Source organism: Salmo salar, chromosome ssa26 (assembly GCF_905237065.1).
Source record: "Salmo salar chromosome ssa26, Ssal_v3.1, whole genome shotgun sequence".
NCBI lineage: Eukaryota > Metazoa > Chordata > Actinopteri > Salmoniformes > Salmonidae > Salmo > Salmo salar.
The window spans coordinates 12,886,006-12,913,400 of NC_059467.1; the positions used below are offsets into that span (position 1 = coordinate 12,886,006).

General features: G+C 42.5%; 1 protein-coding gene across 1 annotated transcript; it reads right to left on the reverse strand.

Moving 5' to 3' along the window:
* Positions 1 to 1,720: 1,720 nt before the first annotated feature.
* LOC106587305 (V-set and transmembrane domain-containing protein 2B) lies at positions 1,721 to 27,048 on the reverse strand. The gene is made up of 5 exons (XM_014175562.2): positions 26,244 to 27,048; positions 25,330 to 25,517; positions 24,377 to 24,406; positions 23,330 to 23,729; positions 1,721 to 2,774 (listed from the first exon to the last, which is right to left on the reverse strand). Exons 1-5 carry the CDS (start codon positions 26,314 to 26,316, stop codon positions 2,686 to 2,688), a joined length of 780 nt encoding a protein of 259 aa, XP_014031037.1. The 5' UTR covers positions 26,317 to 27,048; the 3' UTR covers positions 1,721 to 2,685.
* Between the last annotated feature and the right edge of the window lie 347 nt (positions 27,049 to 27,395).

Sequence of the window (27,395 nt, forward strand, 5' to 3'; positions counted from 1 at the left end):
TGAATTATGTGTTCCCACCCTGACCTTAAATGTTCTGCCATGCCCCAATACTGTAAATGGAAAGACATGTTTATAATGCATTTCTATTTCTATTTTTGCCTGATCTTTTTTTGTTGTTGTCGTAAAGTCTGGATTATGGTGAAGGGAGCCAGTAAACGCAGCGAATTATATATTTATAGGTCTTATATAAACCAAACTGATGTTGTGCTCCAATAGAACAAAAGAGAGAAGTTTTAAAGGCCCCATTACTGATTCAAGTGCATTCTTAGTCCGGCCTAACTAAGGTTCCTCAATAAGTATCTTCCGAGAAAAAAGGAGGCTAACTATTCTTTATTTAAGATATTCTCACGCGTATTTGTCATGTGCTTTTCTCTGTGCAGCACTAAGCCAAAGTTGTATTTCCTTATACACAATCCACAGAGCAGGAGAGTGTCTGCCTTACTCTCACTTGGCTTTGTCACTTTAATGCAGTCCATCTATAACGGCAGGGGAGGGAGTGTGCCCCAGAATTAATCAGACACCGACGAGGAATAATCATTGGGCTCTTTGTTGACGGCCTGCCTCGCCCTACAGAAGGCGGTAATGCATTAACGCAAACGAGATGTGGCGAAACTTCCTAATACGCATCCAATACCCTGGATGTCATTGTCCAACTCGGTCATTGGTTAGAAGAATGGCTTTAGAGGGCGAGAGGGAGACATAAAATGTATTCTTGTCGGATGTTGTGTAACACATTTAAATGCCCTTGTCAAACACTCATTAATTTGATGGGCAAACAGCCCCTAAAAAGGCACTGAAACATAACCGAAAATGTTTTAATGTTGCTGCCGCTTTGCTGCTGTTTGCTTTTAACTATCTGACCTGTTTATTATTTTGTGGTGATATTAATATTCGGACAAATGCAGTCCGTACACAAGAGTGAATCAAAACGATAGTTTTAGGGAAAGATAATAAACTACCAAATGTCCAAAGACGTTGACATTCAACACTTGCAATGAGAATTCTGCTTGTGTTTATATCATGTCTGCTGGGCGTCTATTGAGACCAAAGGACTGTCTGGAGCCAAACTAAAGTTCAAAGTGGATCCAGTCTTCCCATTCTCCACCAACATGAATGTGATAAACTGATAAACGATGAAAGATCTTGAAACAGACAACAAGAGGAGACTAGGTAGGGAGTTTCCGTTGCTCTTCCCTGGGATGCACATTTGACTAATGAAATTAACTGTAGTGGCGTATCGTGTTCCTTTTTTGGGTTTGTTAGTTATACATGCTTACATGAGCAAGAATCCTTCCGCTGAATGTGTGCCTATCCTGCCGGAAAGACTACATCACAGCTCACTACTCCCAGGGGACCGCGTTGCGACCCTCAGTCTACAACGTGGGCGCTCAAGTGGTACCTTGTGTCTGCTTTGCCAGTATCAACAGCTGCTCAGCTGTCACATATCTCCCATGGATTCAATAGAGCTCAGACACTGGTTCTGCAACTGACTTTGGAGATACACTTGGACAGGGATGCACCTAGGCGCTTCACTAGACATTAGTGCTTGTGGCACTGGCAAGAAAGATCAGTCTGGACAGTGACCTACATGCCTAATTCACCTCTAGTTCATGGAAAGATTTATCTCCTGATATGGGTCAATCATATACTTTAGAGAGCACTAAGACATGGCTTCCTGTATGGTCAAAGAAAGCTTCATAGATTTAATGTTCACATATAACGCCTTTGATGTCAATTTTTATTTAAAAAAACAACAACTTTTATTTCAACTGGTGTTGGCAACATACCAATACGTTTTTTTTTTGTTTTTATAAATGAATGTCTTACCTTTGACCACCATATCTTTAATAAAAATAAACATTATTGAAGGTGACTAACAACAACTATGGTAATGTGTGCCTTATTTAATCAAAATATATAAGGTCATATTTGTATACATCATGAAACAACGCTTGAGAAATCATAAGAGAGAGAGAGAGAGAGAGCGAGAGAGAGAGAGAGAGAGGCAACAGAACTACATAGACTCACAGTCTCCATGAATGAACCAAACATAAAAAAGCCCCATCTCTGATGTCTGTGGGAAAAAAACATGATGGGGTTCTGTTCAACAGCTCATGCAAATCAACCTAAACAAACATGAGGAGTGGATCTCTTTTAGAATTCCCCCCCAAAAAATCAACCAAAAGCAGATATAATCAAAATCATTTCGAAATCCTGAAAAATGAATTCCAAATCAAATCCATAGAACTGAAAATATAATACAAATAGAAAAGTAAACATAAAAAGATATCCACCCCGAAAATAAATAAGAACAGCCATGCATGAAGCACGGCAGATACTATTTGGAAACTGGACGCAGCGTTTAGTGGATGTCGGTTGTGTGTATGACACAGAGGTGAAGTTCTTATTCACATAGATTCCTTGTTTCATGCTTCTCATACAATCCATATGAATCCAGTTCTTAGACGTGTCCTCTGTTAGTCCCAGTCAGAAGACCAACCGTCTCCTCCTTCTCCTTTTCTTTCATTCGGTCCTTATATCGTCAGTCCTTTCTTCTCCTCTCTTTGCCATTCGTTTCCCTCATCCTCAGTGATGTGCCATAACGGTTTACATCTATATATATTTCCCTTTCGTTGTTTGGTACATGAAGTAAAAACTTTCGGGTCGTCGTTTGGTTGAAGTCTCTTACTGGGAAAACAGGAAGGGGAGGAGCTTATGCAGGATCAGGAGAGTGATGAAGAGGAACGGATCAGTGGTGGTAACGGCTCCAGAACCTGGCCAGACAAAGAAAACCAGAGGGGGGTAGAAAGGTCAGTGGAAATGACTCTGTGCTACAAATCAAACCTGCACACAGAAACCGAGGAGAGATACAGTGTTAAGACAGTACCATGGATACCTGGCTGTGGTGAATGGGAACAATGGGGGATCCTCCGAAATAAAGGAAGCTCACAGTAGCTCATGATAGCTATTAACTCCATGCCAGGAGTAGAATTTTGTATTACCTGGGCCATATTTCACACAATTATGCCACTTGCAGATAAAGGTGAGATAGAGGTGAGAGTTTCATCCACGTTGCCTGGCTACCTTTTGAGTAGATGAAATGGCGACATCTACTTATGATGGTTTTGTACAGGAAAGGTGGGAGACATCCCGGGGTAGAACCTGGCTATGAGGAATAGTGGCCTTTGGATATAGCTCCTAATCCCTGTTTGACACGTTTCATTTCCTGTTTGAGCAGTAGAGCAACTGCTGGCTAAAAGCTGTTTCATTATGACACACGCACACCCTCTCACATGAGCACACATGCTCGTTTACACACGCACACATATGCATAAACGGACACGCACGGTTGCCCGATAAACAGACCCCAAAAACAAAAATCAGGCCAGATGGATTTTTCAGATCACACACACACACACACACACACACACACACACACACACACACACACACACACACACACACACACACACACACACACACACACACACACACACACACACACACACACAAGCGGAATGAGTCAATGTTTAACTAGGCTGGAGTTTCTGTGACATCTCCTGTGTGAATCGGCAGTCTGTTTTTCCATTCTCGTGTCTTCCCCGGGCCATGCCCCACTACACATCCACACACCAACGTTTCCATCATCCCCCAGCCCAAAGACACAGCATCAACTCAAAGACATGAACTCTGCTACACGCAAACAGAGCAATACACGTGCTTAACAGGGACTTACAAGACTCACCCGGAGCCAGGCCAGCTGTCTTAATCACAAACAGAACTGCAGTGAATTCAGGACAAAATGGCGTGAGTGAGAAAGCATTAGACCAAATGTCTTTCTCCGTACTTGGCTGAACTTTGATTTGCTGATTGGCTCTAATCTTCGCATCAATTCCCCTTGTTTCTCCCTCGTTCCACTTCTATTGTTTCTATCTCTCACGTCCCTCCAGCCGCTCTCTGTTTATGTCTCTGGCTCTGTACCTCTTTGTAAACTGTATCCGTTCTTTTGTGTCCCACCCCCATTTTATTTTTGCCACATTTCTCTTTCTTTGCCCTTTAAAATCTCTCTCTATCCGATCTGCACTCTCTCTGTCTTCCATGGTCATTGAGTAGATTGGCTGTGGTGTGATGGACAGCATCTGGACAGGGCAGCTTATCTGACCCTCCTCACCAAGGATCCAAATGACAGGTGTTTATTTGAGGCTATCTGGAGACAGCCGGCTCTGACGACCCCTGTCAGTCACCCTGTCCCTCGCGACGCACCCCACCTCAGCCCCAATCAGCCCCTTACAATCCCCCCTTATGGCAGGTGCTTACACAGACACCTTTAAAATGTCCAATCCAATCTAAATTTGTTGAACAAATGATTTCCTGAGAAGAAATCGTGATAACATATAACCACCTTAGTCTTAGAAAAGCACTTTGGGATTGAAATGTGGAAACAGAGCAGGATTAGGACCAGGACCAGAGGACTGCGTCAGATCACCTTTTGAAATGGGTTAGTCACGCAACGTGCGAATGATCCACATCTGTTAAAAGTTCACATCTGGTGTTGATAGATATTCATTTAGCACTGGGAAAACCCACACTTTTCAAGGAACACCGCTTGAGAAACCAGAACTTCTTCTCACACACTGATTCCTGTAACATGTATATAACATCTTTGGCACAAAACCCCTCTATTCTATGTTCTTTTCTACTCTGTTCTACAGAATATTCTACAACTTCATCAGACTCAAGGAAAAGTTATTATTTTCTATCTACAACTACATTAAACCAATTGGTTCACCCTGTGTCATCTATGGTAATCTTTATCAGACACTCTCCTACTCAGACAATTAAAATATGTGTTCATTGTAGATGGAATGCAGATACAGTTATGTTAAATACGAAGGTCAAACAAAAGCCATGAAAATAACAAAATGAATAAACCCACACGAATCAGCTAAAACCTGAGAACTTCTCCTAGGACCATTGTAGCCATAATCACTCCACACGTTAACATAGCAGTCATCAAAGATGTAACACCAAGGCATTACTCAATCCACACTAATCCCCCTCCTGTAAGCACTACAGAAGAGAATAGAGACATCAGGGATTGTAACATACTCTCTTTCACGGAAACATGGCTCTCTCGGGATATGCTGTCGGAGTCGGTACAGCCACCTGGATTCTCAGTGCATCGCGCCGACAGAAATAAACATCTCTCTGGGAAGAAGAATGGCGGGGATATATGTTTCATGATTAACGACAAATGGTGTAATTGTAACAACATACAGGAACTCAAGTCCTTTTGTTCACCTGACCTAGAATTCCTCACAATCAAATGTCAACCATATTATCTCCCAAGAGAATTCTCTTTGTTATTGTCACAGCCGTGTATATCCCCCCTCAAGCCGATACCACGACGGCCCTCAAGGAACTTCACTGGACTTTGTGCAAACTGGAAACCATATATCCTGAGGCTGCATTTATTGTAGCTGGGGATTTTAACAAAGCAACTTTGACAAAAAGGCTACCTAAATTCTATCAGCATTTCGACTGTAGCACTCGCGCTGCAAAAACACTGGACCATTGTTACTCTAACTTCCGCGATGCATATAAGCATACATGCATACAGCGCCTCTTCAAACCTCAGGAGGCTGAAAAAAATGTGGCTTGTCAACCAAAACCCTCACAAACGTTTATAGATGCACAATTGAGAGCATCCTGTCAGGCTGTATCACAGCCTGGTATGGCAACTGCACCGCCCACAACCGCAGGTCTCTCCAGAGGGAGGTGCGGTCTGCACAACGCATCACCGGGGGCAAACTACCTGCCCTCCAGGATACCTATAGCACCCGTTGCCACAGGTAGGCCAAAAAGATCAAAGGACAACAATAACCTAAGCCGCTGCCTGTTCACCCCGCTACCATCCAGAAGGCGAGGTCTGTTCAGGTGCATCAAAGCTGGGACCGAAAAACAGCTTCTATCTCAAGGCCATCAGACTGTTAAACAGCCATCACTAGCACAGAGAGGCTGCTGCTTACATACAGACTTGAAATCATTGGCCACTTTAATAAATGGAACACTAGTCACTTTAAACAATGCCACTTTAAATAATGCCACTTTAATAATGTTTACATATCTTGCATTACTCATTTCATATGTATATACTGTATTGTATACTACAGTATCTATTACATCTTAGCCTATGCCACTCTGACATTGCTCATCCATATATTTATATTTATATATTCTTATTCCATTCCTTTACTTATATTTGTGTGTATTAGGTATTTGTTGTGCAATTGTTAGATATTACTTGTTAGATATTACTGCACTGTCAGAACTGGAAGCACAAGCATTTCACTACACTCGCAATAACATCTGCTAACCATGTGTATGTGACCAATACAATACAATTTGATTTGATTTATTTGTTTACTCTCATAAGAGCAAACACTGCTCCAACTCCAAATTCACACGACACTCTGTTGGGGTCTGTCTTGTTTATCTTTGAATCATGTTTTAGTACCAGTGGATATCTCTCTGTAGGAATGACATTGCTTTGCCTTGAGGTTCAGATGATTCTCCCCTGAGTTTTGAATCAATCAAAGCATACACTTAACCTCAGAACACAGTGTCTGTAAGATCATCTGTCTACTGCAGATAAATCATTTAGCCAATATTTTTACATCCAATGGAAATGTAGGTTTGTGAGAGTAACCTCGACCTTTAAAAATACAATTAATTCAATAGTCTATTTAACTGCAGACAATCTGCTATACTTTATATAACACACCACATTCAAATATTCGTAAACTAAAACCTGGACATTGGGTTAAAAAGCCATCTGTGGTGTATGAAGTGGGGGTGTTGAAATTTGGCAAATGAATGGGCCCAACACATTATTTGGAGATCACATTGCAGCTCATTGGGGCCAAAGGGAAGCAGAAACAATATACCTTTCATACAGTGTACAACACTAGCTATGACTCAGCTACATGCCCTGTTCGCACAATAATTACTGTCATTAGTACACCAGCGCTCTGAGGTTGGAAGGTTCCACACTTGATCTCTCTCTCTCTCTCTCTCTCTCTCTCTCTCTCTCTCTCTCTCTCTCTCTCTCTCTCTCTCTCTCTCTCTCTCTCTCTCTCTCTCTCTCTCTCTCTCTCTCTCTCTCTCTCTCTCTCTCTCTCTCTCTCTCTCTCTCTCTCTCTCTCTCTCTCTCTCTCTCTCTCTCTCTCTCTCTCTCTCTCTCTCTCTCTCTCTCTCTCTCTCTCTCTCTCTCTCTCTCTCTCTCTCTCTCTCTCTCTCTCTCTCTCTCTCTCTCTCTCTCTCACTCTCACTCACTTTCTCCCTCAAACATTAGCAGACATTGAGAATCTACCTAAAACAGAACCCCTTGCTTAGATACAAGTGTTTCTGTAGAGTAACAGCTATGCACTGTGTAGACCTGTAACAAATGGCCATTAGGATGACATCACTATTCTCAAAGGTTACGGTTGGCATCTGCTAGAAGGGGGATGATTAGGAATCGCATATGGGGGAGGACAAAGAGAGACAGAGAAGAAAATAGGGAACTATTGACAGGTGGTTGACTTTGTTCTATTCGTTTAATTGGACTGAACATACAAAGAAGGATTTTGTATGATATTTTCTCTGGTGTGTGCCTAAGTTTGTCATCATGGATACATACGGGTCAAAATTCAACGTTCTTTTTCGTTAGGGGGAGGTTGAACTCCAACAGGCTTCTTCGCCACAAGGAAACAAAAAGCCTTGTAAGTTCAATAATACAAGCTGAGGGCGAGGCAAACAAGTCCTCCTCCACCACCACCCTCAGCTTGCAGTGCGTCATTGGTTTTTAACTCTGACTGCTTGGGGTAGCTGCAACAGAGAGAACTGAAACAGAGATTTACCATTATGGATAGCCAGCTACCATTGTTCCCTACATGTCATGTAGTGTCTTTCCTTACAGGTGAAAGTGACCACTCATTTAAGTGAGAACTCTCCACCTCTCTACCACTTATCCCACTGTCTCAGAGTATTGGATGAGCTATAGGCAGCAACACAAAGGTCCAATAATAATAGAGTAATGTAAAGTCCCCATAACCGTCCAGCCATCATCTGTCACAGATATGACAAAACCAGCACAGTGTCTTTTGCCAGGCAAAAAATGGACGGAAGTCAATCAACACCACATTGGGAGAAGTAAAGTGCTTCCCGCACAGTCTGACAGTTACCTAACACTTGTCATAATTGTCCTTGGAGAGGAGACCGACAACTGAAAAAACCACATCAACCTGTTAACATGCAGACACACACAGTGCCCATTACCTCAGACGAATGTACTCTCTCACATTGCTACCTCCCTTGCCAAGTCTTCACAAACGGACAGGAAAATCAGCCATGTCCAATATACAGTTAAAAATATTTACATGTATTTTAACCACATTTGATAGTAATGCAACTAACAGGCATGCATGGCATAAACACACACACACACACACACACACACACACACAAACACACATAGGATGAGATAAGACTGGGTGTTTAATGAGGGATTGAGACAGCTGTCCAGCCAGAGACAAATACTCTTGGGTAGGTGTATTTGAGTGAGCTTTTGCATCACTACTGTCTGTCTGTCTTCTTGCTCTATGCCATCCTCCTCACCTCCTACCAAACAAGCTCACCTGCGAAGTCATTGCCCCCGAACTGCTGAGTGAACACAGTCCGTTTTTAAAATATATTTTCATATCCTATTGCTCTCTCTCTCTCACCTCACTTTCATTGTGAATAATACAAACAGCAACATTATTGAACTAACTCCCACAGTTACATCCACAATGTGGAATATTTCCACTAACCAAATGTCCCTTTTAATCACGCAGTTCCTAATCAATATAGATAGTCAATAAAATTCTGATTTGAATATTCTAGTGAATTAATTTGATGATGAATCAATTAATGATCTAAGTAATAGCGGTTCACATTGTAATTGGCTTTCGGATTGGCCTTATATGCAGGTTGATTTTGTGAAACAAGTGAGCCGAATTACTGAGATACGTAACAAAAATATATTTCAGATGAATTTAAAGTAAGTGGAAATAGTAATGTATATTATGCTTGGGAGGTGCCACAAACAAAGAAATGTGACGAGATTAAAATCTTTACAATAATATTCTGTTTCTAATGTTGAAAAATGCTGGGATTAGTAATTGTGATTCCATGGATGGTTGTAGCACAGTTTAACGTTTCAACAAGGGTCCATTTCACTGCTGTGTAGTAGATTTTCTGTTGGTGAATTGAGAACCAGGAGGAACATTCACAACTATGCAGTCGCCACACATTCCACTGTGAATTCATGATAGACAACCTCCATCCCCAAAGTGTTAGTTAGCCACTAATCCTCCATGGGACTATCTATCTGGTTCCCTGTGAAGCGCTGGAGAATGGTGCACTGAAAGTTTATGTTATCCCAGCAAGGCCACCAAACCCCCAGATGAAAAATGAAAATGTGAGAGGCAATTTGAGACACCTGACAGTGTGCTGAGGGCCCGGCTTATCTGCCACATGCCCGTGACATTTCCCCTTTAATATTAATTGTTTCTGCCACTCAGCCAGATGACATTGCAGAAAAGTGACAGATGCACGCATTTCCGAGAGGTGGGCAGATCGCATTTTTTCCCCTCAGCTGTCGTTATTGTGGTAAGACAGGAGAGGGCCAATCTTTCAAATATGCCAGGGTGCTTTTTAACCTTCACAATCTGTTGACAAATATGTTGAGGGGTTCACTTAAAGAAGGAAAGAAAGCCAAGACAAATTCTGTATCCCTCCGTCAATGTGAAAGTGTCAGGGAGGCACTTTTACATTGATTTATTTACTGTATTTGATTTAGTCTGACAGAGATACATGATGAGAGACAGAGAAGCAAATACTGACCAGCCAATTTGAAGGAATATAGCAGCCATGAGGAAACAATATCCATCAGATTCTCCTAAATTAACAGGTGAGCTTGCCCTGCTCTGTCCTGGACAATCATGTTTAGACAACAAGCCCAGAGGTCAGTCTGTAATGATCCTCAGATGATGTTGCTTTTCGATACTAAATCAGTATTTAGAACTGAAGCACACAAGTATTACTACTCAGTATGAGGCATATACGAATGTTGGTCAGTCAATCCAATTGCCCTGACAACGGCTGCCTGACCTTAGCTCGTTGTGTAATCAAACCAGAGCACAATTGTATTCAAGTCTACCAGTCAAACAGTGAAAAGGATTCTGATTTTAGAATTTGGAATTAGAGCCTAGCGGTAATATTGAAAATCGACGACATTAGACTATTTTGACATTTAGGTTAATGAGAGAGAGAGAGAGAGAGAGTGAGAATGAGAGAGAGAATGAGAGAGAGAATGAGAGTGAGAGAGAGAGAACGAGGAGAGTCCGTGAACTGGCAGTGGTATTGTTTGATTTTCTTGCCAAATGGCCGCCTCCGTCTCGCTTCGCTAAGGACAGCGCTGGCCGAGCATGCTGATCCACAGTGCCAGTTCCTAGGAGAGGGCGTTTAACATGCTCCAGGCTATTCTCACGTCCACAGTACATGTCCAGGATGGCAGCGTCAGTGTTCTGAACAGTCCAACATGAGGAGGACTAACAGCACGGTGCCATTCTATTAGCTTGGTGTTTTATGCGTGATTACCCCTCGGTTGGCAGTTATCTTCATTCAGAAAGTAAGGGATTCGACTCACATAGAGAAGACCAAATGGATCCCTGGCTTCTGGATGAGAGAGTCTGCTAAATGACTAACATGTAGAAGTAAATGTATGCTCCGATTACTAACCTTTTTTTATTTTCTTTTTTTTACCTTTATTTAACTAGGCAAGTCAGTTAAGAACAAATTCTTAACTTGCACAACTCTGTTGGTTATATTTTCAATGGAACTCAAGGCTCTGTAGATGGCATTGGCATCAAGCATACATTTAGGTATACAGTGGGGAAAAAAAAAATTTGTCAGCCACCAATTGTGCAAGTTCTCCCACTTAAAAAGATGAGAGAGGCCTGTAATTTTCATCATAGGTACACTTCAACTATGACAGACAAAATGAGAAAAAGAATTCCAGAAAATCACATTGTAGGATTTTTAATTAATTTATTTGCAAATTATGGTGGAAAATAAGTATTTGGTCAATAACAAAAGTTTATTTCAAAACTTTGTTATATACCCTTTGTTGGCAATGACACAGGTGAAACATTTTCTGTAAGTCTTCACAAGGTTTTCACACACTGTTGCTGGTATTTTGGCCCATTCCTCCATGCAGATCTCCTCTAGAGCAGTGATGTTTTGGGGCTGTCGCTGGGCAACACGGACTTTCAACTCCCTCCAAAGATTTTCTATGGGGTTGAGATCTGGAGACTGGCTAGTCCACTCCAGGACCTTGAAATGCTACTTACGAAGCCACTCCTTCGTTGCCCGGGTGATGTGTTTGGGATCATTGTCATGCTGAAAGACCCAGCCACGTTTCATCTTCAATGCCCTTGCTGATGGAAGGAGGTTTTCACTCAAAATCTCACAATACATGGCCCCATTCATTTTTTTCCTTTACACGGATCAGTCGTCCTGGTCCCTTTGCAGAAAAACAGCCCCAAAGCATGATGTTTCCACCCCCATGCTTCACAGTAGGTATGGTGTTCTTTGGATGCAACTCAGCATTCTTTGTCCTCCAAACACGACGAGTTGAGTTTTTACCAAAAAGTTATATTTTGGTTTCATCTGACCATATGACATTCTCCCAATCCTCTTCTGGATCATCCAAATGCTCTCTAGCAAACTTCAGACGGGCCTGGACATGTACTGGCTTAACCAGGGGGACACGTCTGGCACTGCAGGATTTGAGTCCCTGGCGGCGTAGTGTGTTACTGATGGTAGGCTTTGTTACTTTGGTCCCAGCTCTCTGCAGGTCATTCACTAGGTCCCCCCCGTGTGGTTCTGGGATTTTTGCTCACCGTTCCTGTGATCATTTTGACCCCACGGGGTGAGATCTTGCGTTGAGCCCCAGATCAAGGGAGATTATCAGTGGTCTTGTATGTCTTCCATTTCCTAATAATTGCTCCCACAGTTGATTTCTTCAAACCAAGCTGCTTACCTATTGCAGATTCAGTCTTCCCAGCCTGGTGCAGGTCTACAATTTTGTTTCTGGTGTCCTTTGACAGCTCTTTGGTCTTGACCATAGTGGAGTTTGGAGTGTGACTGTTTGAGGTTGTGGACAGGTGTCTTTTATACTGATAACAAGTTCAAACAGGTGCCATTAATACAGGTAACGAGTGGAGGACAGAGGAGCCTCTTAAAGAAGAAGTTACAGGTCTGTGAGAGCCAGAAATCTTGCTTGTTTGTAGGTGACCAAATACTTATTTTCCACCATAATTTGCAAATAAATGAATAAAAAATCCTACAATGTGATTTTCTGGAATTTTTTTTCTCATTTTGTCCGTCATAGGTGACGTGTACCTATGATGAAAATTACAGGCCTCTCTCATCTTTTTAAGTGGGAGAACTTGCACAATTGGTGGCTGACTAAATACTTTTTTTGCCCCACTGTATGTGTTGTTGGGTGACATTACTGAATCAGAAGTCTGGACTAGTTGTGAAAGCAGAGGTGAAGCACTGCACTCAAGGACACAGGTAGAGTTGTAAACTGTAGAAATGATTCCTTTGGAGTCCTCTCCTTCAGTCATGGCCCACCAGCTTTCCTCCTCTGCCCTGAGGACAAAGCCACAGCGAGGAGAGAACAGCCACCCCGACAAGCCACAACATACGTTGAGCAGACACAACACTGAGTAAGATAGACACAATAGGGAAGGAACAGAGAATGGAACTCCCCACCATGTCTCCTCCAAGGGCCTCTAAAGTCTTTCTAAAACCCTTGAGGACCCCCAAGTATAGAGGTCACAACCCTGGCAACAGCCTATCATTAGAGGAGGGGCCTTTTCTACATTACCCTGCAAACCACCAACGCACTGACAGAAATAGCCAGGAAAGAGGAGGAGAAGTCTGGAGACATGCTTCCAGCCAGAGAAATAAACATGGTCTCCCTGGCTGCTTTCACATCGTGTCTGTACACACACATGCAGGCACAATCAAAACATACATCAGCACACAGCCTCCCTGTGGCTCAGTTGGTAGAGCATGGTGTTTGCAATGGTGTTTGCAATGAAAGGGTTGTGGGGTTGATTCCCACGGGGGGCTAGTATGGGGGAAAAAAATGTATGAAATGAATTGAAATGTATGCATTCACTACTGTAAGTCGCTCTGGATAAGAGCGTCTGCTAAATGACGTAAATGTACATGCTAATGCACATAAACAGACAAGTGTGATCCCACATACTGAGAAATATAAGTATCCACCTTCCCTATCCCCAGCCAGACATGTCTCCCATGCTGCACCACCACTGCGTCAGCAGCTGTAAGTCTGATATGGCAGAACGGCGAATGAAACCCTCCTGTGGAGTCTGTGAAATGTAATTATTCAGCAGTATGCTTCATCGATCAGTAGCGAGTCTGGCGTGTGAGATAACCCCCTGCTTGCTCTCTCCAAAGGCTACTTTAAGGCGCTCTCACGTTATAATGTGGAGATCATGAGGAGACATATCCATTGTGAATCATATCATTTCTTTCTATGTATGGTGGACACTATAAAGGCAAGAACATGTCACTCTCCTCAGTGGGTAATCGTAAGTATTCACCCCCCTGTTGGATTTTCCACATTTTGTTGCATTACAAAGTGTGAATTAAATGGATTTAATTGTGATTTTTTTGGGGGGGGGGCATCGAGCAAGACAAAATATTCCAATATCAATGTGAAAGAAAAATTCAGATTTTTTTTTCATTAAAAATAAAACACTAATTTACCTTGATTAGATAAGTATACACCCCTGAGTCTGATAAAACCAATACATACATGTTAGAAACACCTTCTTTAGCGGTTACAGCTGTGAATCTTTCTGGGTAAGTCTCTAAGAGCTTTCCACAGATAGATTGTTCGATATTTTCCCATTATTCTTTTAAAAATTCTTCAAGCTCTGTCAAGGTGTTGGGAATCATGGCGAGACAGCAATTTGGCCACTGAGGAACATTCACTGTCTTCTTGTTAAGCAACTCCACTGTCGATTTGGCCTTGTGCTGTAAACTCAGCAAAAAAAAGAAACGTCCCTTTTCAGGACCCTGTCTTTCAAAGATAATTCGTAAAACTCCAAATAACTTCACAGATCTTCATTGTAAAGGGTTTAAACACTGTTTCCCATGCTTGTTCAATGAACCAAAAAACAATTAATGAACATGCACCTGTGGAACGGTCGTTAAGACACTAACAGCTTACAGACGGTAGGTAATTAAGGTCACAGTTATGAAAACTTAGGACACTGAAGAGGCCTTTCTACTGACTCTGAAAAATACCAAAAGAAAGATGCCCAGGGTCCCTGCTCATCGGTGTGCCTTAGGCATGCTGCAAGGAGGCATGAGGACTGCAGATGTGGCCAGGATAATAAAGTGCAATGTCCGTACTGTGAGACGCCTAAGACAGCGCTACAGGACGGACAGCTGATCGTCCTCGCAGTGGCAGACCACGTGTAACAACACCTGCACAGGATCGGTACATCCGAACATCACACCTGCGGGACAGGTACAGGATGGTAACAACAACTGCCCGAGTTACACCAGGAACGCACAATCCCTCCATCAGTGCTCAGACTGTCCGCAATAGGCTGAGAGAGGCTGGACTGAGGGCTTGTAGGCCTGTTGTAAGGCAGGTCGTCACCAGACATCACCGGCAACAACATCATCGCCTATGGGCACAAACCCACCATCGCTGGACCAGACAGAACTGGCAAAAAGTGCTCTTCACTGACAAGTCGCGGTTTTTATCTCACCAGAGGTGATGGTCGGATTCGCATTTATCGTCGAAGGAATGAGCGTTATACCGAGGCCTGTACTCTGGAGCGGGATCGATTTGGATGTGGAGGGTCCATCATGGTCTGGGGCGGTGTGTCACAGCATCATCGGACTGAGCTTGTTGTCATTGCAGGCAATCTCAACGCTGTGCATAACAGGGAAGATATCCTCCTCCCTCATGTGGTACCCTTCCTGCAGGCTTATCCTGACATGACTCTCCAGCATGACAATGCCACCAGCCATACTGATCGTTCTGTGCGTGATTTCCTGTAAGACAGGAATGTCAGTGTTCTGCCATGGCCAGCGAAGAGCCCGGATCTCAATCCCATTGAGCACGTCTGGGAACTGTTGGATCGGAGGGTGAGGGCTAGGGCCATTCCCCCCAGAAATGTCCGGCAACTTGCAGGTGCCTTGGTGGAAGAGTGGGGTAACATCTCACAGCAAATCTTGTGCAGTCCATGAGGAGGAGATGCACTGCAGTACTTAATGCAGCTGGTGACCAGACCAGATACTGTTACTTTTGATTTTGACCCCCCCTTTGTTCAGGGACACATTATTTCACTTCTGTTAGTCACATGTCTGTGGAACTTGTTCAGTTTATGTCTCAATTGTTGAATCTTGTTATGGTCATGCAAATATTTACACATGTTAAGTTTGCTGAAAATAAACACAGTTGACAGTGAGAGGACGTTTCTTTTTTTGCTGAGTTTATGTTATTGTCCTGCTGAAACGTGAGTTTTTCTCCCAGTGTATGGTGTAAAGCAGACTGAAGCAGGTTTTCCTCTAGTATTGTGCCTGTGCTTAGTTCCATCCCGTTTCTTTTTATCCTGAAAAACTCCCAAATCTTTGCCGATTTCAAGCATACCCATACCATGATGCAGCCACCACCATGCTTGAAAATAATGAGGCAGTTACTCAGTAATGTGTTGTGATGGATTTGCCCCAAACATAAGTCTTTGCATTTAGGCCAAAAAGTGTTTTCCTTTGCTGTGTTTTTTCTCCCAGTTTTACTTTAGTGCCTTTTTGCATACAGGATGCATGTTTTGGAATATGTTTATATATATATACAGTGGGGGAAAAAAGTATTTGATCCCCTGCTGATTTTGTACGTTTGCCCACTGACAAAGAAAGGATCAGTCTATAATTTTAATGGTAGGTTTATTTGAACAGTAGGAGACTAACAACAAAAAATAATAACAACAAAAATATCCAGAAAAACGCACGTCAGAAATGTTATAAATTGATTTGCATTTTAATGAGGGAAATAGGTATTTTACCCCCTCTAAATCAGAAAGATTTCTGGCTCCCAGGTGTCTTTTATACAGGTAACGAGCTGAGATTAGGAGCACACTCTTAAAGGGAGTGCTCCTAACCGCAGCTGGTTACCTGTAAAAAAGACACCTGTCCACAGAAGCAATCAATCAATCAGATTCCAAACTCTCCACCATGGCCAAGACCAAAGAGCTCTCCAAGGATGTCAGGGACAAGATTGTAGACCTACACAAGGCTGGAATGGACTACAAGACCATCGCCAAGCAGCTTGGTGAGTAGGTGACAACATTTGGTGCGATTATTCGCAAATGGAAGAAACACAAAAGAACTGTCAATCTCCCTCGGCCTGGGGCTCCATGTAAGATCTCACCTCGTGGAGTTGCAATGATCATGAGAACGGTGAGGAATCAGCCCAGAACTACACAGGAGGATCTTGTCAATGATTTCAAGGCAGCTGGGACCATAGTCACCAAGAAAACAATTGGTAACACACTACGCCGTGAAGGACTGAAATCCTGCAGCGCCCGCAAGGTCCCCCTGCTCAAGAATACATAAACGTGCCCGTCTGAAGTTTGCCAATGAACATCTGAATGACTCAGAGGACAACTGGTGAAAGTGTTGTGGTCAGATGAGACCAAAATGGAGCTCTTTGACATCAACTCAACTCGCCGTGTTTGGAGAAGGAGGAATGTTGCCTATGACCTCAAGAACACCATCTCCACCGTCAAACATGGAGGTGGAAACATTATGCTTTGGGGGTGTTTTTCTGCTAAGGGGACAGGACAACTTCACCGCATCAAAGGGACGATGGACGGGGCCATGTACCGTCAAATCTTGGGTGAGAACCTCCTTCCCTCAGCCAGGGCATTGAAAATGGGTCGTGGATGGGTATTCCAGCATGACAATGACCCAAAACACACGGCAAAGGCAACAAAGGAGTGGCTCAAGAAGAAGCACATTAAGGTCCTGGAGTGGCCTAGCCAGTCTCCAGACCTTAATCCCATAGAAAATCTGTGGAGGGAGCTGAAGGTTCGAGTTGCCAAACGTCAGCCTCGAAACTTTAATGACTTGGAGAAGATCTGCAAAGAGGAGTGGGACAAAATCCCTCCTGAGATGTGTGCAAACCTGGTGGCCAACTACAAGAAACGTCTGACCTCTGTGATAGCCAACAAGGGTTTTGCCACCAAGTACTAAGTCATGTTTTGCAGAGGGGTCAAATACTTATTTCTCTCATTAAAATGTAAATCATTTTATAACATTTTTGACATGCGTTTTTCTGGATTCTTTTGTTGATATTCTGTCTCTCACTGTTCAAATAAACCTACTATTAAAATTATAGACTGATCATTTCTTTGTAAGTGGGCAAACGTACAAAATCAGCAGAGGATCAAATATATATATATATATATATATATATATACACACCATGCCAGTCAAAAGTTTGGACACACCTACTCATTCAAGGGTTTTTCTTTATTTTTACAATTTTCTACATTGTAAAATAATAGTGAAAACATCAAAACTATGAAATAACACATATGGAATCATGTATTAACCAAAAAGTGTTAAACAAATCAAAATATATTTTATCTTTTAGATTCTTCAAAGTAGCCACCCTTTACCTGGGTGAGTGTTTAGGCATTGGGCCAGTAACTGAAAGGTTGCTGGATCGAATCCCTGAGCTGACTAGGTAAAAATCTGTCGCTCTGCCCCTGACCAAGGCAGTTAACCCACTGTTCCCCGGTAGCCCGTCATTGTAAATAAGAACTTGTTCTAAGCTGGCTTGCCTAGTTAAATAAATGTTAAACATTTTTTTATATATCTTGATGACAGTTTTGCACACACTTTCCCTCAACCAGCTTCATGAGGTAGTCACCCGGAATGCATTTCAATTAACAGGTGTGCCTTGTTAAAAGTTAATTTGCGGAATTTCTTTCCTTCTAAATGCATTTGAGCCAATCAGTTGTGTTGTGACAAGGTAGGGGTGATATACTTAAAATAGCTCTATTTGGTAAAAACCAAGTCCATATTATGGAAAGAACAGCTCAAATAAGCAAAGAGACAGTCCATCATTACTTTAAGATGTGAAGGTCAGTCAATTTGGAAAATGTCAAGAACTTTTAAGGTTTCTCCAAGTGCAGTTGCAAAAACCATGAAGCGCTATGATGAAACTGCCTCTCATGAGGACCGCCACAGGAAAGGAAGACCCAGAGTTACCTCTGCTGCAGAGGATAAGTTCATTAGAGTTAACTGCACCTCAGATTGCAGCCCAAATAAATTCTACAATAACAGACACATCTCAACATCAACTGTTCAGAGGGGACTGCGTGAATCAGGCCTTCATGGGTGAATTGCTGCAAAGAAACCACTACTAAACACCAATAAGAAGAGACATGAGCAGTTCCTTAGACCGGTGGAAATCTGTCCTTTGGTCTAATGAGTCCAAATTTTAGATTTTTGGTTCGAACCGCCGTGTCTTTGTGAGACGCAGAGTAGGTGAACGGATGATCTCTCCATGTGTGGTTCCCACCGTGAAACATGGAGGATTAGGTGTGATGGTGTGGGAGTGCTTTGCTGGTGACACTGTCAGTGATTTATTTTGAATTCAAGGAAATCTTAACCAGCATGGCTAACAGCATTCTGCAGCGATTCACCATCTCATCTGGTTTGTGCTTAGTGGGACTATCATTTGTTTTCAACAGGGCAATGACCCAACACACCTCCAGGCTGTGTAAGGGCTATTTGACTAAGAAGGAGACTGATGGAGGGCTGCATCAGATGACCTGGACTCCACAATCACCCGACCTCAACCCAATTGAGATGGTTTGGGATGAGTTGGACCGCAGTGTGAAGGAAAAGCAGCCAACAAGCGCTCCGCATATGTGGGAACTCCTTCAAGACGGTTTGAAAAGCATTTTAGGTGAAGCTGGATGAGAGAATGTCAAGAGTGTTCAAAGCTGTCATCAAGGCAAAGGGTGGCTACTTTGAAGAATCTCAAATGTAGCATATATTTTGATTTGATTAACACCTTTTTGGTTACTACATGATTCCATGTGTTATTTAATAGTTTTGTTGTCTTCACTATTATTCTATAATGTCAGTTGTCAGTTAGGATAACCACTTTATTTCAGCTTTTATTTCTTTCATCACATTCCCAGTGGGTCAGAAGTTTATATACACTCAATTAGTGTTTGGTAGCATTGCCTTTAAATTGTTTAACTTGGGTCAAACGTTTTGGGTGGCCTTCCACAAGCTTCCCACAATAAGTTGGGTGAATTTTGGCCCATTCCTCCTGACAGAGCTGGTGTAACTGAGTCAGGTTTGTAGGCCTCCTTGCTCGCACACACTTTTTCAGTTCTGCCCACAAATTTTCTAGAGGATTGCGGTCAGAGCTTTGTCATGGCCACTCCAATACCTTGACTTTGTTGTCCTTAAGCCATTTTGTCACAACTTTGGAAGTATGCTTGGGGTCATTGTCCATTTGGAAGACCCATTTGCGACCAAGCTTTAACTTTCTGACTAATGTTTTGAGATGTTGCTTCAATATATCCACATCATTTTCCATCCTCATGATGCCATCTCTTTTATGAAGTGCACCACTCCCTCCTGCAGCAAAGCACCCCCACCACATGATGCTGCCACCCCCTTGCTTCACGGTTGGGATGGTGTTCTTTGGCTTGCAAGCTTCCACCTTTTTCCTCCAAACATAACAATGGTCATTATGGCCAAACAGTTTTATTTTTGTTTCATCAGACCAGAGGACATTTCTCCAAAAAGTACGATCTTTGTCCCCATATGCAGTTGCAAACCGTAGTCTGGCTTTTTTTATGGCGGTTTTGGAGCAGTGGCTTCTTCCTTGCTTAGCGGCCTTTCAGGTTATGTTGGTATAGGACTCATTTTACTGTGGATATAGATACTTTTGTACCTGTTTCCTCCAGCATCTTCACAAGGTCCTTTGCTGTTGTTCTGGGATTGATTTGCACTTTTCTCACCAAAGTACGTTCATCTCTAGGAGACAGATCGCGTCTCCTTCCTGAGCGGTATGACGGCTGCGTGGTCCCATGGTGTTCATACTTGCGTAGTATTGTTTGTACAGACAAACGTGGTACCTTCAGGTGTTTGGAAATTGCTCCCAAGGATGAACCAGACATGTGGAGGTCTACATTTTCTTTCTGAAGTCTTGGCTGATTTCTTTTGATTTTCCCATGATGTCAAGCAAAGAGGCACTGCGTTTGAAGGTAAGCCTTTAAATACATCCACAGGTACACCTCCAATTGACTCAAATGATGTCAATTAGCCTATCAGAAGCTTCTAAAGCCATTACATAATTTTCTGGAATTTTCCAAGCTCTTTAAAGGCACAGTCAACTTAGTGTATGTAAACTTCTGACCCACTGGAATTGTGATACAGTGAATTCATAGTGAAATAATCTGTCTGTAAACAATTGTTGGAAAAATTACTTGTGTCATGCACAAAGTAGATGTCCTAACTGACTTGCCAAAACTATAGTTTGTTAACAAGACATTTGTGGAGTGATTGAAAAACAAGTTTTAAATGACTCGAACCTAAGTGTATGTACATACATATATATATATATATATATATATACTACATGATCAAAAGTATGTGTACACCTGCTCTTCGAACATCTCATTCCAGAATCATAGGCATGAATATGGAGTCGGTCTACCCTTTGCTGCTGTAACAGCCTCCACTCTTCTGGGAAGCCTTTCTACTAGATGTTGGAAAATTGCTGTGGGGACTTGCTACCATTCAGCCACAAGAGCATTAGTAATGTTGGGAACTGATGTTGGGTGATTAGGACTGGCTCGCAGTCAGCATTCAAATTCTTCCCAAAGGTGTTTGATGGGGTTGAGGTCAGGGCTCTGTGCAGGCCAGTCAAGTTCTTCCACGCCGATCTCGACAAACTATTTCTGTATGGACCTTGCTTAGTGCACAGGGGCATTGTCATGCTGAAACAGGAAAGGACCTTACCCAAACTGTTGCCACAAAGTTGGAAGCACAGAATCGTCTAGAATGTCTTTGTATGCTGTAGCATTAAGATTTCCCTTCACTGGAACAAAGGGGCCTAGCCCGAATCTGCTTGGCCATGGAAACCCATTCAATGAAGTTCCCAATGAACAGTTGTTGTGCTGAAGTTGCTTCCAGAGGCAGTTTGGAACTTGGTAGTGATTGTTGCATACGAGGACAGACAATTTTTACTCACTACGCGCTTCAGCAGTCTGCGGTCCAGTTCTGTTAGCTTGTGTGGCCTACCACTTCACATCTGAGCCATTGTTGTTCCTAGATATTTCCACTTCACAATAACAGCACTTACAGCTCATCGGGGCAGCTCTAGCAGGGCCAAAATTTGATGAACTGACTTGTTGGAACGGTGCCCCGTTGAAAATCACTGAGCTCTTCTGCCATGCCATTCTACAGCCAATGTTTGTCTATGGAGATTGCATGGCCGTGTGCTCGATTTTATACACCTGTCAGCAACAGTTGTGGCTGAAATAACCGAATCCACTCATTTGAAGGGGTTTCCACATACTTTTGTATATATACAGTATATATAGTGCATTCGGAAATTATTCAGACCCCTTAACTTTTTCCACATTTTATTATGTTACAGCCTTATTCTAAAATTGATTAAATTGTTTTTTTCACCCTCATCAGTCTACACACAACACCCCATAATGACAAAGCAAAAACTGTTTTTTAGAAATGTTGCTAATTTATTATACGTAAAATGTAATATCACATTTACTTAATTATTCAGACCCTTTGCTCAGTACTTTGTTGAAGCACATTTGGCAGCAATTATAGCCTTGAGTCTTCTTGGGTATAATGCTACAAGCTTGGCACATTTGTATTTGGGGAGTTTCTTACATTCTTCTCTGCAGATCCTCTCAAGCTCTGTCAGGTTGGATGGGGAGCGTCGCTCCACAGCTATTTTCAGGTGTCTCCAGAGATGTTCGCTGGGGTTCAAGTCCGGCCTCTGGCTGGGCCACTCAAGGACATTCAAAGACTTGTCCCGAAACCACTCTTGTGTTGTCTTGGCTGCATGCTTAGGGTCATTGTCATGTTGGGAGGTGAACCTTTGCCCCAGTCTGAGGTCCTGAGCACTCTGGAGCAGGTTTTCGTCAAGGATCTCTCTATACTTTGCTACGTTCATCTTTCCCTCGATCCTGACTAGTTTCCCGTCACAGCCATGGAACTCTGTAGCTGTTTGAAAAACACCAATGGCCTCATGGTGACGTCACTGAGCAGTTTCCATCTTGTCCTGCAGCTTAGTTCAGAAGGACAACTGTGTCTTTGTTGTGTTTGGGTGGTTTAATACGTCATCCACAGCATCATTATTAACTTGACCATGCTTAAAGTGATATTCAATGTCTGATTTGTCATGGTTACCAATCTACCAATCACTGCCCTTTTTTATGAGGCTTTCAAAAGCTCCCTGGTCTTTGTAGTTGAATCTGTGGTTGAAATTCAATACTGAGGGACCTTGCAGATCATTTATGCATGGGGGTCAGAGGAAGGGATAGTCATTCAAAAATCATGTCAAACCATATTATTTCATACAGAGTGAGCCGATGTAATTTATTATGTGATTTTGCCAAAACAAAAGAGGTGAATACTTTTGAAACAACTGTAGTTATTTTAGTTATTTCATTTGTAGGCCTATTCATTTGTTAACATTTGTAGAATTTTCTTTTCACTTTGACATTATGGAGTGTCTATGATACCCACTGTATATACACACCTTCCCTCACTCTCCATAGTCTGACTATAGGCATATATGTCCCAGCATGTATAATTTGTATTTATTTATTAAGGTATGATGAAAGAAACAATACCTCCCCTTAAGAAACTGTGAAGCAATATAATTACATGTAATGGGTGTTGTACTCTACAAGCATCATCAAATGAATTATTTGTAAATAACATTATATTATTCAATGACAATGAAAATGTCAGTGAAATGTATCCTTCACTTTAAAAAGGACAGATCACTGGTCAGAATGACATGCTACTGAGGGTCTGACTGGAGATTGAGGAGAAACACACACAAACTCCCGTATTCTCGCCCTATATCACTAGGTGTCACTGTTGCACTTTAACTTACCTGCTCCATGCTGCTGTCGGAGGATGGCCGCATTGCCGGGCCTTGGCGAAGCTGAGGACTTTGCTGCGGAGGCAGTGGTCGTCGTGCTGGCGGGGAGGGGGCCATGTCCCGCCGGAGGAGGCACACGAGGCTTTCCCTGACCCGGTTCAGAGGTAGCCCGCCCCCCTGCCACCGCGTCTTTGCTGTTCCTCAGTGGCCATCTATTCTGGATGTGGGACACGGCCTCCTCGGCCACCATGCCATCACGCGGAATCACCCGGAGGGTGGCTTGAACCTTGTATTCCTGAGTCTCGTCGGAGTACAAGTCGGAAACTCGGCACTCGTACACCCCTTCGTCCTCCTTCCGCACCTTGGACAGACTAAGCCTGTGAGATATGGCGCTGCCCTGCACCCTCACAGTCTACAAAGAGAAACAGAAAATGAGAAATTGCTACATGTACAATATAACCTGTTGGTTTCGACAAGAAATATGTCTATATCAAAGTAGACTAGGCCGGCCACTCATTAGACTACTGCCACATATGTATCACGCGATGAGGGCTTATGCATTTGATAGCCTAAAGCCTAAAGGGCTATTATCCAAAAATGCAAAAACGTTTGGAGATTTAACGCTGCCTGTTGTGTGGCAAGTGTCTGAATACATTTCAAAACAAGATTAGGCTATATTTATATTCCAAAGGCGACATGATAAGCATAAGCCAGCCAGGTTGGAGACAACTGTACAAAATGGAGTCCTAAGTCTAGAAAAAACATGCTTGGAAAAATGTCCAGTTGCACCAGAGGCCTGGACAGTTACCTCCATTAATTTGTGCTAAAATATTGGCCATCGGGCTTCATAGTGCCACTTGGCCATATCATGTGGCTAGCCTTGAATAACAAAATAAACATTTTATTGCTCAAATGCATTATGGCACTTAACTGTGCAGCCATATCTAAATACAATATAAAGGGAACATTTGAAGAAATCAGATAGATATCTCCACTATGATAAAGTTTTAGCGTGAATGCTTCAGCTGGACATGGTTAGTGACAAGAGGAAACACTTACGCTTATTTTTGTAGCATCCTTTTGAGTGACCTGAAACCAGAAATGTGTCGAAGTGTTATGGTCAACCAGAGACACAAGACTGCATAATACTCTCTTTCATAGCAATTACACGTTAGGATATGAGCCTCACCACAATGGAATTCCCTCTGCGCAGTTTTAAATTTTTATTGCATTTTTTATTTTATCTTAATTTATACAGGTTTTTTCTCAGTGAGATAACATCTCTTTTCCAAGCGAGACCTGGTCCAATAGCAATATAGCTTTCGACAGTGTACAATTGTTTCTACAACTGCGTGCAGTAGAATCAGCACCATGGACAGCAACAGTTGCGCTGTTTCCAAACTTGTCCCAAACATCAGCACCATGGACAGCGGCCGCTGCATTAGCTCTCGAGCTGTTATAAATAGTCGGTTGTGTTTTCTAGTGCATGTTTAATGTGGTTAAATAACAGAGCAGAAACTACAGATGGGGTTGTTCTATGTCCCTGAGTCGATTGCAACAGAGGCGCAGAGGGCGTAATCATGTCACAGTTATCCAACAGCATTATGGAATATTCCAACACGGGCATTTCCGCTGCATGCATGAGAACTCTCCCTGAACTGATTTTAAAAGCCAACAAGTGCCATTTGTATCATTAGGTGTGTCGCCCTCCCGCCCACCCCAATACACCCCCCCCAACCCTTCTTAATATAAACGGCCACACAGTGTTAATAATCTACAGTATATCCACTCACATGCTTTTAGTTGGCAACATGTTGTAATAAAGTCCATAAAATAAATAGCGACATATGTCGTACATATGGCGATGCCATCATGAAAAGACAGATTTACACTTACAGCTACGGCCGTGTGCAATCACTTTTGGTGCAACTTCGAACATTTAAACAGACCCCCTCTCAGTAGCTGCCCGGAAGCAGCCCAACCTGCCCTCCCTGTCATGGGGACAGCATTACCTTGGCTCTGTTCGCCGGAGCGCTTATTTGCAGTTCGTGTACATGTTCTTTAGGTGTTGTCTCCTTTAGGTACCACCACTGGATCTCAAGCGAGAAGGGCGATGATCCGATGGCCCGAAAGGCGCACGGCATCTCCACGTCTTCTCCCTCACTGACACTCACATCTTTGGGCACTTCAGTAAATGTAGCTACCATTGGGAAAAGACAACAGATATAATAGATTAATATGGTGGAATAGCAAATTAACAAAGGTCTGAGATTATGTAGCCTCGTGACAGACAACTGAAATGCGCTTTAGTGATATCCGTAACCAAATTGTCTTTATTCCGCAATACAATCATATTCAGGTTGCCATTCAATCTAAAATATCAGTTTATAATAGTTTAAGGCTTAAAATAGACAATGAAACAATGACGCAAAGGTAGACTACACAACTAGGCGTATTAGCGTTATGTGACCAGTGCACTGTGCATTGAAATGACCATGGCTTTTGATATAACCTGTAACACAACAAATACAAGTATTTGGTCACCATGAGAATACTAATTATTGTTGCTTTACGTGTTTTGAGAGATCATGTTCATTTAGCATGAGGCTTAGCATAACTGAGGGAATGTGGACATTTTTCACAACTACTGAAGCACAGTCTTGACATGTGTGCGTCTAATACTTTATTCCTATCAATCTATTCTCTCACACATGTATCGTTTAATCGACAACGTCATTTTTTTTACATTTTTATAACGATCAAGTTACTGCAGCAGAATAATGCGCTAGACTTCAAATAACGACCGGGTCCGGTCCATATCACAACAGCTTGAAATCAAAAATCTAACGACAGGGGCTGTTCGATTGACAGCATTTGTGTTGACCATCAATAGCACGGCATGCCACGACTGACAAAGTTGACTTACCATTTACACAGAATAACAAGGGTGCATTAAGAATTAAATAATAAAGAACGCCGTTGAGTCCCCGTTTTTCCATCTCATAGATAGGCTAGGGTAGTTAGATTAGAGAGCGCGTAAAGACGGTCATTTGACCATAAATGTATCTTTATAACATCAACATTTCAATTTCCATGATGGGCAAGCGTTGGTCTCTGATCTGTTGGGTTATTCGTCTGCTTTTCCAAAGATTTAGGATATTTCACAAGATCCAAATAACGTACTCCAATATGTTTTCCTGCCAGCCAGGCGAAAAACGTACAATCCAAAGGTGCGAACCAGAATACCCTCTCTTGATAAGTGAGAATGTTCTGCAGCTACTCTATATTCTGTTATTATCCCTTTATAACTGTGATTCCTTATTTCCTGATGTGCTTCAGGTCGAAACCAAACTTCTTCTCGGCTGAAAGAAACCTGCTCATTCTGCTTTCCACATGAAGGGAAGGTTTCCCGGGCACTTCTCCAAGACCCATTACATAACCATCCTTGTGTCCGCTCCCATAAAGAGGACCTGCCGAGGACGAGATTCCCGTGTTTTGTACTAAGACCTGGAGGATCAGTAGATAGTTCCCAGTTTCGCGAGCGGATCCCTTTGCTTTGTGTGCGAGTGCATATCAGCGAGGAGGCGCTTTAGCATTTCCAAACCCACTAACTTAGTGTGGCATGCGCGCGACGCCACGGATAGCCTGACTCGCGTTGAAGCCTAATCAACCCTTCCCTCAAATCAACGCGCCACTCAACCTATGAGGACAATTCTCACAACCTGACGTCCAAACGAAATGTCAAACCTTAAAAAATATAGAATCAAGATGATTCATGCTGTTTTCTCTCCAAAATCAACAAGCCACTCTAAAGTTAACCGGAGCCGAGCTTTTTATTTATTGAATGTGAAAAATAGGCCTACAGAAAAAACAGCAGTGCTTTAGACAGCCTCGGTATTATAACCACCGGGATTATCCGTATTCCCTCAAACAGACAATGTGGTAATTCGGATTAAAATCAATCTCACTATGATATTGAACCATTCAACACAGTCTTGCTCCTATTTAATCATTTTGTGCTATTTGTTTTGAAAATAAATACATATTTATGTCAATGTCACGCAATACATGTCATAAC